General features: G+C 38.1%; 1 protein-coding gene across 1 annotated transcript; it reads left to right on the top strand.

Moving 5' to 3' along the window:
• The first annotated feature begins 1,434 nt into the window (after window positions 1–1,434).
• Window positions 1,435–17,932, top strand: efhd1 (EF-hand domain family, member D1). Its single transcript, XM_075474149.1, has 4 exons — window positions 1,435–1,825; window positions 4,435–4,582; window positions 11,659–11,793; window positions 13,483–17,932. Exons 1-4 carry the CDS (start codon window positions 1,485–1,487, stop codon window positions 13,615–13,617), a joined length of 759 nt encoding a protein of 252 aa, XP_075330264.1. The 5' UTR covers window positions 1,435–1,484; the 3' UTR covers window positions 13,618–17,932.
• Window positions 17,933–19,594: the final 1,662 nt, after the last annotated feature.

The raw sequence follows: 19,594 nt of genomic DNA, 5'->3' as shown, positions 1-19,594 counted from the left end.
CTCTAAATTGTCCTTCGGAGTGACTGTGAGTGTGTATGGTTGTTTGTCTCGTTTGTCTCTATGTGGCCCTGTGATGGACTGGCGGCCTGTCCAGGGTGTACCCCGCCTCTTGCCCATTGACCGCTGGGATAGGCTCCAGCCCCCCCGCGACCCGACTGACGGATTCAGCGGGTATAGATAATGGATGGATGGATGGTATAGATGAGAAGACATAGTTTATGTGTGTGAAAACAGCATTATGTTGGGAATAAAATAACTGCACAGTGAAATAGCCACTTAATATTTATTTTACAGTGTAAAACATGATCAAAATGAGGTACCTCCATGCCGAGGTCTCACCTGTTTGAACAATGTTTTTATATTTAATCTTAAACTGCTGCCAAGAGCGCTTCTCCCCTGCGGGATTGCACCTAAATGAAATAAATGAATGGGCTACCATTCAAGCAGTTTCCCTGTAATATTATTGTGATTGCAAAGGACTACATTTAAACTTACACTTTTACTGCTGCAGCGGTGTTGCACTTATTTCTAAAAACGTATTGAAACTCGCCGTATGAGCGCATTAAGATTTCCAATTCGAGGTTGGTGAAAAACGTAGCCCCTCCTCTTCCCCGTTGCCAAGGTGACTCGTCGAATCGGGGCTCCATTGATGCTGGCTTTTTAAAGTTGTGGTGCACGCGCTAAACTCAAGGTGAACTTACTCAGAGTTGATTAACCTCACTCAAATCAGCGTTTGTGGAACCGAAAACTCGGGGTTTTCTATCTCAGAGTAGATCAACTCAGAGATCAGGAATAGACTCAGAGTTGGTTGAACCTGCTACGTGAAACGGACCCCTGGACTTTAGGATGCAATAGCTTTAACATGCTCCACATTCTCCATTGAGGGTTTGAATTCAAGTAGATACTTGGGGCAAGACATCCAGCCAACTCCAGCTTTTTATTACCTTCATTAAGTCTACATTTCAGATCATTATATACAACAAAAACATCCGAAAATGTGAAAATCGCCTTTTCTTTTCAGCAGCAAGGGGTTAAGGTTACGGAGGGGGGGAAACACGATAACAAAAAAATAAATAAAGCTATAAACTTTGCTGATATATGCTTTTTTTAAATCACCACCTGCATTTATTCTATCAATACAAGACACAAACAGAGATAATAAATCGTGTCCTTTTTTCTGGCCAGTTTTCTTTGGATGGACAGGGCATTTCCACGCCCCTGGGATGAGGTAGATCTAAAGCCACATTCATTCATTTATTCATTAATTTTTAAATTCCAGGTACACAGAGAGCTAATACTCATACAATGATCATACACAAGGAAGTAAAACAAAATGTAACCTTTTTTTAGTTTCAATCAATTCAAGGTAAAATCTCCACTGCAGGACAGGTTTGTAAACACGAGACGACCCTCTTATTCTGAAATGTGACCGGACGCACTGCTGTGCGCTTTGAAGTTGAAAGCACTTGACAGTGAAGGAATTTATGTCCGACACCATTGGAATTGACAGCTTCATTGAGAAGCCTTGTCTCCTCCTCAGCATGGCATCCGAAGAGCTTGCTAAGAAGCTGCAGTCACGACGCGTCGCTACGCAGAATGCTGGAGTGTTGTCCGAACCGGATCAGAACCCCGTCCAAACGAAAGCGCAGGAGCCCGATAATATCTGCGGCGATGAGCCGTCCGAGTTATCCGCCAAGCTGAACCGCAGGCAGGACATCAATGACGGAACCGCTGCTCCTCGAGCTGCACGGATCTTCAACCCCTACACGGAATTCAAAGAGTTCTCTCGTAAACAGATTAAGGAGATGGAGATGATGTTCAAACGGTAAGGCCGGGCGCATCGTTGCTTTTGTGTTTCTGTTGCATCCTCTGACTTGTTTACTATCAGTCGAAGGGATTGGAGCTGAATGAGCATGCAGGACTGAAGCACGTGATTAGATTAAGATGCTACTGCTTACATGAAGCCTCCACTGAGTCACTGCAGGCCCTCTTCATTCTGCCCGAAGTTTTTTTTTTCAAGTCTTATCTATCTAAGGTCGTGTCTGTATGGGGGATACCTCTGAGAAGCTGCGGCACTGCTGAAACAGTCTGTGGGTTGCTGGCAGGGGCGATTTTAGGATCTGGTCTTTAGGGGTGCCCAGCCCCCAGTGCTCACAGAGGCACATTATTTCTCACTAATTAAGGCAAACTAGTAGCCTAGCAAGCCAGACCCCTACAGCAAAAAGCTGTACAGGGGTTTAGTGACGCTGGATTGCAGTGTGGGCGGCATAAACGGTTGTCTGTTAAGTTGCCTCTGCACTCAACGCCACACAATAGGATGGCGCAACAACCAATCAGAACGATGAAGAAGGATTACGCAGTCAGCGCGACGGAAAGTACATTGTGGTGTGTAGTCTAATGTCAGAGAGGAAAGAATATTATTTTTCTTTTCGACTTTGCCTGTGTTTTCAATACCGGCACTCCAATCTGTAAATGTAGAAACTGTACGCGAATAATGTGGAAGAATGGAACTAAACGACACTTGCTGGGCGCAGCCATTGTTTACCTCTCTCTGGAACTATACACTTAAACGTCGCACCTCTGTCGTCACTAGGTAGCCCGGCCTCCGACCCCGCTGCTCACGATTTGATTGGCCTGATTAAGTTTCGGTTTTCAGCCTCGCAAAACGACCACAACTGACTAGACTAGCCCGGAAGCAAATTCAATTTGCGGTTGCTAGGGGCGTCTAGATTTCTAGGCTAGTGAACTAGTACATTTATAAATTTTGGAGCGGTATTAGCTTTTGCTTTGAGTAGTGTTTTCCCCTACAACATTCAATTTTGACCTCTTCATTTCAAAAGACTGTGGCTTGACAGGGATAACAGAGAGCCTGAGACAAATATTGAAGATAACTCAACATTTATTTTGGGAGTAAAGAGTTCAAACAAAAACAAATGCTAGAAAATAAATAAAATGGTCACTAAAATAATGCCTCCTTGAGAAAAAAAAAGTGTTTTTGCATAATATAATATTTTAAAAATGTGCTGAGCCAGGGGGTGCCGAGCTATCTCACGGTGGTGCCTTGGCACCACTAAAAATACCCTAGCCTCGCCCCTGGTTGCTGGTCATACGGGATGCATTGATACAAAAAAGAAGAAAAAAAAGATTTCAATTAATTGAGGGACACCTAACCAAAACACTCTTAGCAGCCAGATTGAAATGATGCAGTCATGTCTTTTAAAGTTCAGTTTTATGTGCTAAAATGAAATGGAATGCATAATTACAGTAAATGAGCTTTTTAACAATCAATGTGTATATGTGTTGATGGAGCTTGTTGGTGTTTAAACTCTTGTATATTTTCACTCTTTATAAAAATTGAAGTTTGAATGGTATGTGTAGTTTAGGCTTAAAGGGATAGTTCGCCTCTTTTGACATGAAGCTGTATGACATCCCATATTAGCAATATTATTTATGAACATTTTCTTACCCCCTGCTGTGTTCTGTGAGCAGAGTTCCAGCCCCGTTTTGGCGCTGACGAAGGTAGTCCGGCTAGTTGGCTGGGGCTTAAAAAATAAAGGGTCTTGCTTCTCAAAACAATATGCGTTCAAAAGAGTAATACATTTGCATCACAAAATCGTTCATCCAGAAAAAGTCAGACCTCACAATCCCTTGGCGCTATTTTTGCCTCCCTTCATATCAATGCGTACAGCCACCTGCCGATAGCTGCACCTGTTACGGTGTTTACTGCTCGAAAGCAGGGGACTGCTCGGTCTGCACTTCGGTCTGCACAGTTTACATAACCCGTAGTGATACGAAGGTAGAGAGAAATAGCGCCAAGTGATTGTGAGGTCTGACTTTATACACAGCAAGGAGGTATCTTGAGGAGCTCGCCGATTCATGCGGCTCAGCTTTCAACCAGTAGATCTCAGTAGGATGACTGTGTGCTCTCGGGCAATGTCTTGATCCAAAGAGAGCGAATGCAGGCTGAAGATTTTCTTTACAGCGTACGCGCCACCTGTTGACGGGGCAGGAGGTTTGCAGTACCTCACAAAAGCAAGCTCTGTAACCTGATGTGGGTTACACTTGTGTTTCCAAGTAACTTATTGCAGCAAGAAACATTCAATATCAGCATTACTTTGAAAACAAAATACGTTTGACCATAAGGGATGAATTTCAGCACGATAATATGGTAATTACTAGTTTAGACTTATTTTATGTTATCATGTTGATTCTAACCTAAAATGCTATGGAAACATTATCCTATATTACTTGATTATTATTAGGTTATTACAAAATTTATGTCACCATATGACTATTTTTTTAATAGAAAATATTGCACCTGTTTAGCAGGTTACCATATTGTCACTTTACCATTACCAAAATGTTTTGCCTTGTCATTTGCCTCCACATTGTTGCTCTCAGTTTCATGCCCATTTTTTACCCCTTCATTTGTAGGTATGACACTGGGAGAGATGGCTTCATTGACCTGATGGAGCTTAAACTAATGATGGAGAAGCTGGGAGCTCCACAGACCCACCTCGGGCTCAAGAACATGATCAAAGAGGTTGATGAGGACTTTGATGGCAAACTGAGCTTCAGAGAGGTGAGGTGGTCACCACAGTTTGGGCAATATGGCAATGTGTGGCTTTCAGTGATTTAACACATCTTTAAATATTTTTTTATTTTATTTATAAAGTGTACTTGTAATGCTTGTGATGGACTGACTAATTGTCCAGGGTGTACGCTGCCTCTCACCCAATGGAAGCATGGATATGCTTCTCCCCCTGTGATCCTGAATTGAATTAAGTGGATATAAAAATGGATGAGATGGGTGAAGTTTTTAATGATCAAGTATGCAGCTATGTGAGGGGGATGTGGTGACTACTAGAATTCTGCAGACATGAATTACCCACAGAGACATGCAATATTAGTATTTTGCATGACATAAGAAAATATTGAAATATTGTGCTAATCCAACTACAACTGCACTAAACCAAATTTCCGAAAGTCGGACCAACACAACGAGATAGTGTTGCTTGCAGTTATGCCGTCACATTTATATTTCAACACAGACATTAAAAGTTCAAAAGTAAACAGAAAACACAAAATTGCACTTTTAAAACAGGGAAGGAAGCTGAAAGGATCAAATGTTTTCATTAACGAACATCTGATAAAACGAAACGCTGACATCAAGTGCGCTTCTTGAAAAAAATGGGAAAATTCAAAACCCATTGACCACAAGCTGCAAAGTTTTCATTAAGCTAAATGGATCCCTGGAGCAGGTCAAAGTTTTTGGTCATCAGGAACTGGACAAATAAAAACAATGTTCAACATACAATCATGACACAGTCTAAAAGTACTCATTCATCTACAACTGGAGACAATAATGACACAAATTCAAACTCAAATGGTTGCTGATCATGATACACTGGAACTGAGAACATTTCAATACACTGACCATAAATGACTGGACTTGGAAAGCGATATAGACCCGGACAATAATTTCTTCTCCAACATCAACAACGACTGCTACTACTATACAGATGACCAGTACAACCAGACCATTAAATCAGATAAGAAATAATCAATCATCAATCTCAATAACAGAAGCCTGTATGCAAACTTCAATAATATCGAGGAATATTTAAGTCAGTTCACAAAACCTTTCAAAATGAATGCTATATCAGAAAAAAGGTTCAACGCTAATAAAGAAATGGATTTTGAACTGGATGGGTATGAATTGAACTGTATAAATAGAGAAAACAAGATTGGAGGAGTGGCTGTGTATTGATAACAATTTGAATTATAAGGTGATATAAAGTATGACAACTGTGATTGATAACTTATTAGAATGCATACAAATTTAAATCTGTAAAGAAAGAAACAAGAATGTGATAATTAACTGTGTGTACAGATCACCAGGCTCTAGTATTGAACAATTTAAGAACTGGATAGAAAAACTGTTGTCAAAAACTGATCAAAAAAGGTTATTTTCATCTGTGGTGATTTCAGTATTGATCTGCTAAATCCAAATAAGCACAAAATGACTGATGACTTTATTAACACAATGTATAGTATGAGCCTATATCCAAAAATCACCAGACCCAGCAGAATCACTCCCCACTGTGTCACCCTAATAGATAACATATTCACTAATGACATTCAAAATAATACAGTAAGTGGACTATAGTCAATGACAGATGAAAAACTTAGATACAGAGGAAATCATGAGTGCATTGAGGGAAGGGAAAATTATGTTGATCATGCATATGAGTCGTTTTTAAGAGTGTTCACATCGTGTGATAAAAACTGCCCAATAAAACAATACAGAATAAAACAAAAATACACAAATCCTCCATAGATCACAAAGGGTGAGTTTATTGCCTTCAAAATGCCTTCAAAAAGAAAAATACACTTGAAAGAGAATTCATAAAACAATGAACTAAAGAGGCTGAACATAAATATAAAAATAAGTTAACTAATATTACAAGGGTATGTGGGAAAGAATACTATAGTAAAATAACAAAAACAATATTAAAGGAATATGGGACATATGAATTATTAAGAGTGGCTCCAGACAAAAAAGTTACCCTCAATATTTTATAAATAACAGCATATATAATATAGATGATGTTGTTAATAGCTTTAATGATTTTTTTGTAAATGTCGGACCAAACCTTGCAGATAAAATCTCTGATCCATTGCCATCTGAGGCTTGGAATGATAACCTCATGGATAGGAATCCTAGCTCAATGTTCCTTACAGTAGTGGAAGAAAAATAAATAAGAGATATTATAAATTAATGTAAAAATAAAACATCCACTGATTGTAATGAAATTGATATGAAAACTGTAAAAAAAAAAAAAAGGTAATTGATGGTATTTCAGAACCACAAACATTTATCTGTAATGCATCATTCCCAACTGGTAAATTTCCACATAAAATGAAGATGGCTAAAGTTGTGCCCCTGTATAAAACTGGGGATAGACACTACTTCAAAAATTACAGGCCTGTTTCTTTACTTCCACAATTCTCCAAGATTCTTGAAAAACTATTTAACAATAGATTAGACAAATTTATTGAAAAACATAAATTACTTTCTGACAGTCAATACGGATTCAGATCAAACAGCTCAACATCACTGGCAATAATTGAATCAATTAAGGAAATTACAAATGCGATAGACCACAAACAATATGCTGTTGGAGTATTCATAGATCTTAAAAAAGCTTTTGACACAATCAGTCATAATATATTAATTAATTAACTGGAACGGTATGGAATCAGAGGGGTAGTATTGCACTGGGTGAGAAGCTATTTGGGAGACAGCAAGCAATTTGTGAAGATGGGAGAGTATACATCCTCATGCTTGGACATTGCTTGTGGCATCCCCCAGGGATCAGTACTGGGTCCAAAGCTGTTCATCCTTTACATAAATGATATTTGCAAGGTATCAAAATTATTAAGATTAGTATGACATTTTTTTTATTTTTTATTTTTTTTTTAATTGTTTTTTTTCATATTATTATTTTTTGTTCTGCAGGGGATTTAAAGAAGCTACTGGAGATAGTCACAATAGAAATGTGCAGATTAAAGAGACAATTTGATAGAAACAAATTATCATTAAATTTAAGTAAAACTAAATTAATTTTATTTAGCAACTATAAAAGGGATACAGAAGTGCAGCTGGAAGTAGAAGGAGTGGATATTGAAAGAGTTCATGAAAATAAGTTTCTTGGTGTCATATTAGATGACAAAATAAACAGGAAACCTCATGCAAAACATGTACAAAATAAACTGTCAAGAAACATCTCAGTACTCAGTAAAGCAATATACATTCTGGACCACATATCACTCCACATTCTCTACTGACTGGATCAACCATATTTAAATTACTGTGTGGAGGTTTGGGGCAATACTTACAAATGCACAATACAATCAGTATCAATACAGCAAAAAAGTGCCATAAAGATAATTCATAATGCCAGTTACAAAGATCACACAAATTCACTATTCTTAAAATCCAAAACATTAAAATTCATTGTCCTGGCTCAATTTCAAACAGCACAAACTGTGTACAAAGCAATAAACAATCTGCTTCCTGGAAATATACAAACATTTTTTTTAACAGAGATGGGGATTATAATCTGAGGGGCAGTACAATTTAAAACATATTTGTGTCTGCACAACATTTAAAAAAAAACTAGAAAGCTGCAAGCAGCTGTATGCGGGGAATAAGAGAAACCTGGCCAAGTTTGAAGCCTGTAGCATTAAATCTGTAGGACCAGTTCGATCATATGCAAGGCGTGGAATCGGGCAAAAATGGCACGAAAACGCACTTTCCATCCAAAATGGCCACCTTCCTGTGGACGTGGGACCATGGCGGCATTAGACTTTTTTGTGCGTCTGGCCATGATTAATGAGTGTACCGAAATTTGTTGTTCCACGTGAAACTAACCCCAATGCGGGGACCATTTTTAAGCATCGTAGGGGGGGCGCTACAGAGTCAATGAGCGACTCCCTAAAATATAAAGTTTAGATTCTTTCATGTCGTCGACTGTCGAGTTTTCGCATACCTTTTGCAAAGAATAGGAAGACGGTAGACAACGGAATAATAATGAACCTTCCAAATACAATAGGGTCCTTGCAGTTTCACTGCTTGGTCCCTAAATATATTTCCATATGTGGAGTGAAGCTGTGGAACGGGTTTCGTGAGGAGCTCAAGCAATGTCCAAGCATGACCCAGTTCAAAAGGCAGTACAAAAATTGGAAAACAGCATTATGTTGGGGATAAAACAACTGCACAGTGAAATAGCCACTTAATATTTACTTTACAGTGTAAAACATGATCAAAATGAGGTACCTCCATGCCGATTGAACAATGTTTTTATATTTCATCTTAAACTGCTGCCAAGTGCGCTTCTCCCCCGCGGGACTGCACCTAAATGAAATAAATGAATGGGCTACCCGCCTCTTCCCCGTTGCCATGGTGACTCGTCGAATCGGGGCTCCATTGATGCTGGCTTTTTAAAGTTGTGGTGCACACGCTAAACTCAAGGTGAAACTACTCAGAGTTGATTAAACTCACTCAAATCAGCGTTTCTGGAACCGAAAACTCAGAGTTTTCTATCTCAGAGTAGATCAACTCAGAGATCAGGAATAGACTCAGAGTTGGTTGAACCTGCTACGTGAAACGGACCCCAGGTGTTTTCATAGATCATTTATTCACTTGTTAATTTACATTATTTATTTTCTTTTGTTTGTAAATATGTACATTCATGACGTGCTGGTACAGACATACAAACATATAAACAACTGAAAGGAGAAGGGTTAGGATTAATTAAGCATATGCTTCTTCCCAACCCTTTCGGACATGTTATATTAACATTTATTTATTTATTTTTTGTCGTTTTGACTATTTTGACTTTTTTTGTTTGTTTGTTTTGTTTTTCTGATGTTCATTCATTCATATCACACACAAACTCACCGATGGATAAATCTGAGACTAAAGGAATTTTTTGAGTAAATACTATTTAGCAGTGTTCACACAAAGAAAGCTCTCAAGTCAATTTGTTCTTTTGATATTATTTTTATAAGAAGTTTTTTACTTTTAGGACACAGGTCTGTATGAACCGCAACTTGCAGGGTTAAAACGTTATCAACATTAAGTTGTTTGAAATGGGTAAATACTCATACTCTTTTGGAAGGGTTGCCCAAGTCCCAAATATTCATATTCAGAAATCTAATAGGATGACTTAAACCTAAGTTTTGTTTGCTTAAGGATAGCTTTCAATATAAGCACACATTTATTTTAATTAGAGATGGCACCACAAACATTATACAACAATAATGAAAGCCGATTTCCCAATAACCTGACAACCTTACGAGCTTGCGTTCATGAATTGAATGCATTCTTAACACAACTGGGTCCTCATTAATTCCAAGTAATCAATTAAAGATTACATCTCAACAGCCAAAGAATTTGGTCCTTTGGTACCCTGTAGCCATCTCAAACAACACAAAATTACTTACCTTTGGGTTTGTAAATGGTAAATGGACTGTACTTATGGAGCTCTTTTCTAGTGTAGCTGACCACTCAAAGCTTTAACAATACATGCCACGTTCACCCATTCACTCACACACTCACACAGCATCTTAGTCTACAGAGCTACAGAGCTTTCTTCTACATTCACACACCGATGGACACATCAGTAGGCAACATGGGGTTCAGTGTTTTGCCCAAGGACGTCTTTGTATGTACATAGTAATAAAAAAAGAAAAACCTACCTTTTGTTTTCGATGAGTCTATATGTGGGTAATTCCTTTGGAAATACTATATAATTTCTCATATTGTTCATGAATATTTCCAATTTAAAACTCCACCATACCACAAGTTTTCACAGTTACCATATTTGTTGCAGTCTCCCTTTAGCATTTTGAGAAATACCTTTGGACTGTATTTACCTCAAAGATGGGATGAGTGTAGTAGATTATAGCACACACCTGGAATCTCGCTGAACTGTTTTTTTTTGAACATCACAGAAAATTGTGCAATTCCTTACATGGCTTTGGGTGTGAGGTCTGGAAACGCAGAGATGTTCAAATCTCATACCTTAATCCTTCTCAACTTTCTGATCTTCTGAAGAAAGTTCAAAAATTCAGAATAGCATCCAGGCTGTTTTTCAGTTTAAGTTTTATTTGCCTAAAAACTTGCCACTGTTTCCTTAATTGTGATGATGTCTGTGCAAGTTGACAGAGACTTTACAAAAATAAAATACACCTGCTGAATTAGAGAAATCTGTGATAAGACAGATGATTTGAAAGAGAATTAAAAGAAGAAATCTATGTTAAATGTTCATAAACAACTTCGAACAGGTGGTTTCTCCTCTCCATCTAGATCTTTCAGAGACACACATGACCTCAACAACTCTCATAAGCCCTTTCCACAACACTCATTCATTCTTCCTTGGCAATTCACACATGCCAAATAGTGACGACCCTGTATCAGTTTGCGCCAAACTGGCATCATGGAATAAACTGAGTAATGACTGCATCATTAGTAGGAGCAGTGAGTTCCATGATGCCAGCTTGCCCTTATTCATTGTCTCTTTTGTCTCTGATGCTACAATGCTTTGAGGTGTATCATCGATAGGTCAACTTTGACTGCCCCAATGCCACCTCTGTACTTTGGACACCTGGTGCTGAACGAGGGCACATCAGGCCCAGCTTTAAAGGCATGTATAAAAAGGTCTGTAGTGTGAATATCCTAGCAACAGCTTATAAGCCTGAATTCCCCTGCCAGTCCATTAGACATGAAGAACCTTTTTGAATAAAATGAGAAATTTCTTCAAGAACCAAGAAAGGAGTTCAGTTGCCTTTCATTCAAACCCTAATGATTACATGGAGTACAATTTGCATGATTTTGTATCCAAAGCAAGAATTCTACCCCTCCTGATCGCTGTCTCAGTGACCTATATGCATCACAGATGGCTTACGGGCCTGAGGCTGATGCACACAAGGAAAGAGGCTGAAACACAAATTTGCTCTAGTTTTAGGCCAGCAGAAGGGATAATGCTGTATTGTGTTGATGGGCTGTGCATGTGACGTACATAGTTTTCAATTCAAAACATCAAGAAAAAACAACTGCTAAATCACTGAATGCATTCTACCTTTTTACAGTTCCTGCTGATCTTCCATAGAGCAGCAGCTGGAGAGTTGCAGGAAGAAAGCGGCCTCATGGCTCTCGCCAGATTGTCTGAGATTAACGTCTCCACTGAGGGAGTAATGGGTGCCAAGAACTTTTTTGAAGCGAAGGTATTTTTGTACAGTTTATATTTTTTCATGTAGTTATGCTCACCTTAGGGACATTATTTAATTTGGCTTTAGCTTCTTAACTTCATTCAATGTGATCTCAGATTTTGTATAGTGTCAATTGCCATACATAGGACTATGCAATATAAAGCCTGAAGACGAATAATTGAGTGGTTTATTAATTCTGACAGTATATGCTTTGACAACCTAATAGACATCTGTCTACACTGCCATGCACCAGTTAGTGAACAAACCATTAACTAACAAACTCGTTCAAGTCTAAGACTGTAGTATTAGGGGTGCTAAAACCTATGCAAGATGTATCTTTCCTTTTATTCGCTAATATTGTATTAGAATGAGGAAAATATTACAATAATCTAGCTAAAAATATTAATAAGACTATCTAATTTCTAAAGTCCCTTTCATATGAGATACTTAAAATGAATGGCTTTTTCAATTATTTTATAGCGATGACATGTTTCATCCAGACATTAGAGACTTTTCAGTTAATGTTCCTCAAGGCTGCATTAAGTTATGTGCAGAATACTTGTCATTTGCATGAGTTTGGACAGTACACAATGCAAAGTGTAATATAACGGTCCATATATAGTCCCAGTTTTCTCATTCCATATTAACATAACAATTCATATTTAGCATGCCAAGCAAGCAGTAGTTGTGTAATACATGGCAGTAGTGGATACATGTAGCTAACAATATCACTTTTAATTGTTTAATTTAATTGTACTACAGGAACAATGTAGTTGAAAACTCTGCAAGTCCCTTTACAGTTACCCTTTTCATGTCATTTTGTCATAGAAATTCCATATCAAGCCATAAACAGCATTGTGTTAAACAAAATTATGGTTAATGTGAGCAGTTGCAAATATTTAATATCTAAATAAAGAACAGAAATCTCAATTGCTTTTAAACATGTTTCTCATGTTCTTTTAACACAGATGCTGAGAAAAAACAACCCTGTGCTGCAGCTAATTATTGTAGCTATGGAGTTTGAACAGCAGTGTTGTTTATTTATTACAAAACATAATCTGTCAAATTGAGAAGAACAGCTGATCAATTTAACCCACCAATGCTGTGAGCCGGTCACATCAAATGTGACTTTGCTGTTCACGGTTGATGTGACCGGATGTGGTCTGACCCAGTCGGATGTTTGTCGCAAAATGTTACATAAAAGCAGCATAGGGGTCATTCAGTCAGTTTCCATCATATTTATGAAAGCAGTGCCTATTCTAAAAGGGTCTTAAAGTTAAGCCTTTTCGGAATAACTTCAGCTTCTACTAACGTAAATAAACACAATAGAAAGATATCTTTTCAACATGGGTGATAAAACTTGTGCTTGGTAACTTTATGTATGTGTTGACTGTTCACTGATGAAAGTCTAAGGAAATTTCCATGTCTTCCAAAGTAAATATTTGGTTGGCATCAATCCTCTGACACTAGTAAAAGTTAACAGAATTACAGCGTTTTTCCCAGAATCTAATTTTCCATTACTAAAGAATCAGTTAGTTTCTAACAAAATGTGTCTCCTGTGTTCTCCTGAGAAAACGTGTTAAAGTCTGCAATATGAAGTTTAAGCTTGCTGATAGTAAGGCATCAATAAAGAGTGACTTGGTATTTTTGGATGATAAACACATTGTGATAATGTGAGTGCCTGTTGCCATTTTGTCTTACCAGGTGCAGGCTCTGTCTCAGGGGAGCACTTTTGAGGCTGAGCTTCGAGAGGAAAAAGAGACACGCAAGAGAGAGGAGTTGGACAAAAAACAGCGACAAGCTGCCTTCAAGCAACTGCAGTCTGCCTTCTGCTCATGACCCCTCAGATAACAATTTAAACATATACAAATGTGTTAATGAGTTTAAAAATATCTTCCCATTGTCACTGTAACCAACATCATAACTCATAATAAGGTAGAGCAAAATAGATAGATGGGGCAGATGTTCTAAAGACAATTTGTTTACAAAAACACTCTTTCAGATGATTATAGACACGTTAAGTGATCTCGCCAAATTCATGGGTATCTCAAAAGTTAGTTTTTTCAGAGGTTTTCACTAAAGGGAAATTTTACATAGTTTCGTTAAAGCATTCTGTCATAATTTTGCTCAGTTTGGTCTTGTTTTTGTCATTGGATGTTGTTTTTATCCCGAACCTGATAACAATTTCATAAAATCATCTACTATATAGCCAGTGATCAAACAAAAATACGATTAAAAAGACAAAGGTAGCAATAATAGTATAATAGTGAACAGTAAGATAACATATTGTTTAACTTGAACCAGCTTTATCTCTGACTTTGATTTTAGGTACCGCTTACTGATCAAATAAAATACACTTTTAATGACTTCCAACTTCTATCAATTCAATTGAAGTTATTTATATAGCACCAAATCACAACAAATGTCATCTCAAGGCCTCACAAAAGAAACCTACAAATTGCACCGAAAAGAAGGGACAACATAACACCATTCAATACCTGTTGAGATAGAGAAACACAAGTTAATGACATATGTATATAATGTAATATGAAGAAATTAAAGGGGGGGGGAGCAAAGTGAGGAGGTGTGACATAGGAGGCCCCCCAGAAGTATAGGCCTATAGCAGTAACTATGGGATGTTTCAGGATCATCTGAGCCATCCCTAACTATAAACTTTATCAAAAGGGAAAGTTTTAATCCTAATCTTAAAGGTAGATAGGGTGTCTGCTTCCCGGACATTTACTGGCAGCTTATTCCACAAGAGAGGGACCTGATAACTGAAGGCTCTGCCTCCCATTCTACTTTTAGAAACTCTGGGAACCTCAAGTAAACCTGCAGGTAAGTGCTCTGTTGGGAAAAATATCTAACAATGAGATCTTTAAGATATGATGGAGCTCGGCCATTAAGAGCTTTATATGTGAGGAGAAGAATCTTAAATTCTATTCTGAATTTAACAGGGAGCCAATGAAGAGAAGCTAAAACTGGAGAAATATGATCTCTCCTGTTAGTTCTCATCAGAACTCTGGCTGCAGCATTTTGGATCAACTGAAGGCTTTTCAGAGAATATGTGGGACAGCCCAATAATAAAGAATTACAGTAGTCCAATCTTGAAGTAACAAATGCATGAATTAGTTTTTCTGCATCACTCTGAGACAAGATGCTCCTGATTTTAACAATATTACGAAGATGAAAGAAGGCAGTCCTAGAAACCTGTTTTATATGTGCATCAAATGATAAATTATGGTCAAAAATAACTCCAAGGTTCATCACTATGGTACCAAGGAAATGCCTTCTAGAGTAACTATGTAGCTAGATGTTTTTTTTCTGAAGCACTCAGGCCCAGAGGCAATGACCTCAGTTTTGTCTGAATTTAGAAGCAGACAGTTCTGAGTCATCCAGGTCTTTATGTCTTTAAGACATACTTGTAGTCTGACCAACCTATTGGGTTCATCTGGTTTTATAGATAAGTACAGCTGAGTATCATCAGCATAATAATGGAATTTATGCCATGCCGTCTAATAAGATTACCTAATGGAGGCCTGTATAAAGTGAAAGGAATTGGTCTAAGCACAGAACCCTGAGGAACTCCATGACTTACTTTGGTGTGTGAGGAAGATTCTTTGTTGATATGAACAAACTGCAATTTTATTAAATAAATATAACTTAAACCAGCCTAATGCAGTTCCTTTAATCCCAATAATATGTTGAAGTCTCTTTAATAGAATGCTGTAATCGACAACAGGACAAGCACAGACACAAGTCCACTATCAAAAGCTAAGAGGAGATCATTCGTAACTTTCATCAGTGCAGTTTCTATGCTATGATGCACTCTGAATCCTGACTGAAACTGTTCAATCAGATTATTTCTATGTAAATGATCATAAAGTTGAACTGCAACAATTTTTTCAAGAACTTCAGACAAAAAAGGGAGATTGGATATAGGTTGATAATTAGCTAAAACTCCTGTATCGTGTGTAGTTTCTTTAGGTTTAAATTATAAATCTCAAAAAGTCTAAGGTACATATCCTGTCAACAAAGAAAGATTGATCAAATCCAATATGGAAGTGTTGATTAAGGGGAATAACTTCCTTGATTAGTCTGGTTGTGATTGTGTCTAAAATAGGGCTGCAACGATTCCTCGAGTAACTCGATTACAAAAAACGATCGAGGAATTTTCTCTGCTTCGAAGTCTCGTTTGATTAAATTTAAACATCACGTTTCGCATGGATTCTTTTTAGTGTGACACAACGTTCTTACGTTACCAAATGTAGACATTTTTAAATCCAGGTTAAAAACATTTCTTTTCTCATATGTTTCGCATGAAATCTCCACGGTATCTTTTAACTTATCTAGACTGTTGCTTGTTTTTAATAATTTTAATTACAAGTCACTGTACCCCCATGCTCCCCGGGCGCTGTGAAAGGCTGCCCACCGCTCCGGTGTATGGCTTCTGAGTCTAAAGATACTTTAGCAACTGCACTTGATGATACATTAGTGACAATAGTGGGAAGGATTCTATTAATCTTCTCTCTAATAGCAACAATTTTATTGGTAAAGAAGCTCATGAAGTAATTACTACTGAGAATTAAGGGAATACATGGCTCAACAGAGCTCAGACTCTTCGTCTGCCTGGCTACAGTGCTGAAAAGAAACCTGGGATTGTTCTAATTAGCAGTTTTAGCTTTACAAGGAGCTTTCTTATATGTTAATAAACTTTCTTTCCAGACTAATTGAGACTCTTCTAAATTAGAGGAACGCCACTGTCTCTCCAGCTTTCTTGCAGTCTGCTTTAAAGCACGCAGCTGTGAATTATACCAAGGAGCCAACCTCTTCTGACTGATTACCTTCCTTTTCAGAGGGGCAACATTGTCCAGTGCTGTACGCATTGAAATTGTAGTGCTGTCAACAAGTTTTGCTAGAGTAAAGTTTGTCTCTGTCCTCTGTAATATTTGCACGTCAGTGAAGAAACTAATGATGGAATTAACTCTTCAAATCTAGTTACAGCATTCTCTGATTGACACCTTCTATCTGTAAATGTCTGCTCAGAAACTGCATAGTCAAGTAAAGTAAAACTCAAAGGTTATCAAAAAATTGTCAGATAAGACAGGGTTACGAGGGAATACTGTTCACTCATAAGTTCACTGCTTTAAGTCAGCACAAAATCCTGAGTATGATTATTACAGTGAGTTGGTTGGCATACACTTTGAGAAAATCCAATTAAATATAATATAGAATTAAAGTTGATATTATAGCTGTCATTTTCAACATCTACATGTCTATCAAAGTCACCCACTAAAATAACTTTATCTGTACTCAGCACTAACTAGGATAAAAAAAAAAAAAGAGAATTCAGACAGAAACTCAGAATTAGGGCCAGGTGGACGATACACAACAACAAATGGTTATTGTGATTTCCACTTTGGGTGAGAAAAACTGAGAATCAGAGATTCAACAAAGCTTAAACTAATCTTGGCTCTAGGACTGATTAGTAACCCTGTTCTGAAGATAGCTGCCACTCCTCCTCCTCTGCCTGTAATTCGAGGATAGCCGGAGGGAGTTGATTCATTTATGCCAACATGATCCTCCTGCTGCAGATTTAGATATAGATATAGATATAGTGAATGGATTATGCTTTTTACAACTAATGTCGGACTTGTCAACCCTATTCAGATATTTTTAGAACAGATATTTTTCCCTTTGTAAAAAAAGTAGTGACCTGTCCAGGGTACCTTTCCTCTCACCCAGTGGCAGCTGGGATAGGGTCTTTCCCCAGCAATCCTGAATTGAATCAAGCAGGTATAAAAAAAAAAAAAATGGGTTGATAAAAGGATCCCCTTCCAGACGGAAACAAAGAAGTTTCCAAAAACGCAGAAAGAATCATGTCTGGCCAGTAGGTGGCACTAACATCTAAATCAACGACACATTTAAATACAAGTGAAGAACATTTTGCCTAATTAGCTGATTCTCCTTTGGCGAAAACTTCAGAACCAAAACAGTAGTTTGTGTGTCTGGGTGCAATTGGATAATCTGTACTTGATTTGTATAATAAAAATGAAAAAAACCCATGATAGAGGAAAGACTCAAAATGTTTGGATTTAATAATGTAATCTGTTTAATGTTGTATTTCTCTCTGTCAAAATAAAACTGAAAATTATGTGGTGTTTTGTATTAGTGACTGAACCAATCTTGGTTTTGAAGCAGTTTGAGTAACTCCACAAACACAACCCACACATTTATGTTTGCACTAAAGAATATCAGTGCTGAAGGTGAACATCAGTTGCCATTTGATTGTGAAAAAAGAGCTTACAACACATTGGGCCTCATGCAAGAACATTTTCGTATTTTTATTCTAAATCTAAGGTCTCGTACGAACACGCCACGTCAGATTCAACAAGCGCTCTTAACTTCGGAAAAAGTGTGTAAACGACCTGCGTAAATGATGAATCACACTCGTGTGTATCTAAGTTCACGTGCACGACGATAGTAGATTTACATACTCCACGCCCTAAATTATACCAAATAAGGCTGTGCTTCCTCTCTCCTGTGCCAGGAAGTGTTGAATCATGAGAATGGCATCAAGGCGCAAAAAGAACAACTTTCGGGGCTCTGAGATTGAAGTTCTGCTTCCAGAGATCCAAAAAGGAAAATCTGTCATTTTTCAGCAGTGGAATTACGGGACCTGCTAAAGCGAAGAAATGGGAAGTAATTAGGAGTGCTGTTGATACCATGTCATCTGGTCTGCCTGGGCTGGTTCAGGTGGAGACCTCGTTCATGGCGCAATATTGCCATGAACGAGGTATCGAGACACACCCACCTGGCCTTCAGCTCAGTGCGCTCCAAGACAGCACGGGTGTTTTGACGCATATATGTGTCCCGTGCTCCAATTATGATTGGCAGTCCAGCCACGGGATGAAAGTCCCTCATTAATTTGCACTTGTTGGACAGCGGTGTATGGGAATTTGATGTACCATGGGTGATAAACTGATGAGAGTTTTGATGAACAAGGGGAGCGCACGACTCACAGAGGACTGGGACACACCCGATCTGTCTCCAATCTCCCTCTGAAAGGTTCCAGTGGCCAAAAATCCAAGGGTGGTGAGGACCTGGGCCTGTGGTGGAATTGGGTTTGATCGGAGTGTTTTTCTCTGGAGTTGTGGCAGCAAGCTGCATATTTGCAGCAGATCAGTCCTTGGGAATCTTAATCGCAATGTCAGCGAGTCGTCAAGGATATCTACACGCTCTCTTCCAAGAGCCGGACGCGCTAAGGCATCCGAAAGTAGCAATACAGCCGCTGGTTACGCTTCCCATTGACCTTGTTATATACAGAGTCAAATTAACCTTCAATTAGTGCATAATTGAAGTAAAACAGAATAATGTCAGCATAATTATGAGATATAATGTATATATTTATTTATGTTTTCTTCAAAGTAATTAAATATACAATCCATGAGTCAAGCAAACTTGATTGGAATAACAGCGGACTATTTTACGAAACTCCTACGACATGTCTGGATCACTCGTAAATTCTGTTCATACCTGAAAGAAAACGTAAAATACGAAAATTTTGGTGAATGCGCAAATTCTCTTAAATCACTCGTACGCACGATTTAAGAACAAATCTGTGCGTACGAACGGTTCTTGCATGAGGCCCATTGTGTATTTTGTCTTTAAATTAATATCACAATTTGATTGGGGAAAACGGTTGTATTTTCCAAACAGAACTAAGATGATGTTAATCTGACAAGAGAAAATTTACAGAAATACGATAAGGACACAGTTTCAAAGATTTAGCCCCACTGTAGTAGAGTAACAGAAT

This window comes from Odontesthes bonariensis, chromosome 9, assembly GCF_027942865.1.
Source record: "Odontesthes bonariensis isolate fOdoBon6 chromosome 9, fOdoBon6.hap1, whole genome shotgun sequence".
Taxonomy (NCBI): domain Eukaryota; kingdom Metazoa; phylum Chordata; class Actinopteri; order Atheriniformes; family Atherinopsidae; genus Odontesthes; species Odontesthes bonariensis.
Note: the sequence above shows the minus strand (reverse complement) of the source record. Positions and strands in the feature narration are given on the sequence as shown.

What these genes read in the sequence shown, in the direction of transcription:
- efhd1 (XM_075474149.1), top strand. Translation starts at nt 1,485, where the DNA reads ATGTCCGACACCATTGGAATTGACAGCTTCATTGAGAAGCCTTGTCTC. An exon ending in ATGGAGATGATGTTCAAACG is followed by an intron (nt 1,826 to 4,434) that starts GTAAGGCCGGGC and finishes CTTCATTTGTAG; the next exon opens with GTATGACACTGGGAGAGATG. An exon ending in AGAACTTTTTTGAAGCGAAG is followed by an intron (nt 11,794 to 13,482) that starts GTATTTTTGTAC and finishes TTGTCTTACCAG; the next exon opens with GTGCAGGCTCTGTCTCAGGG.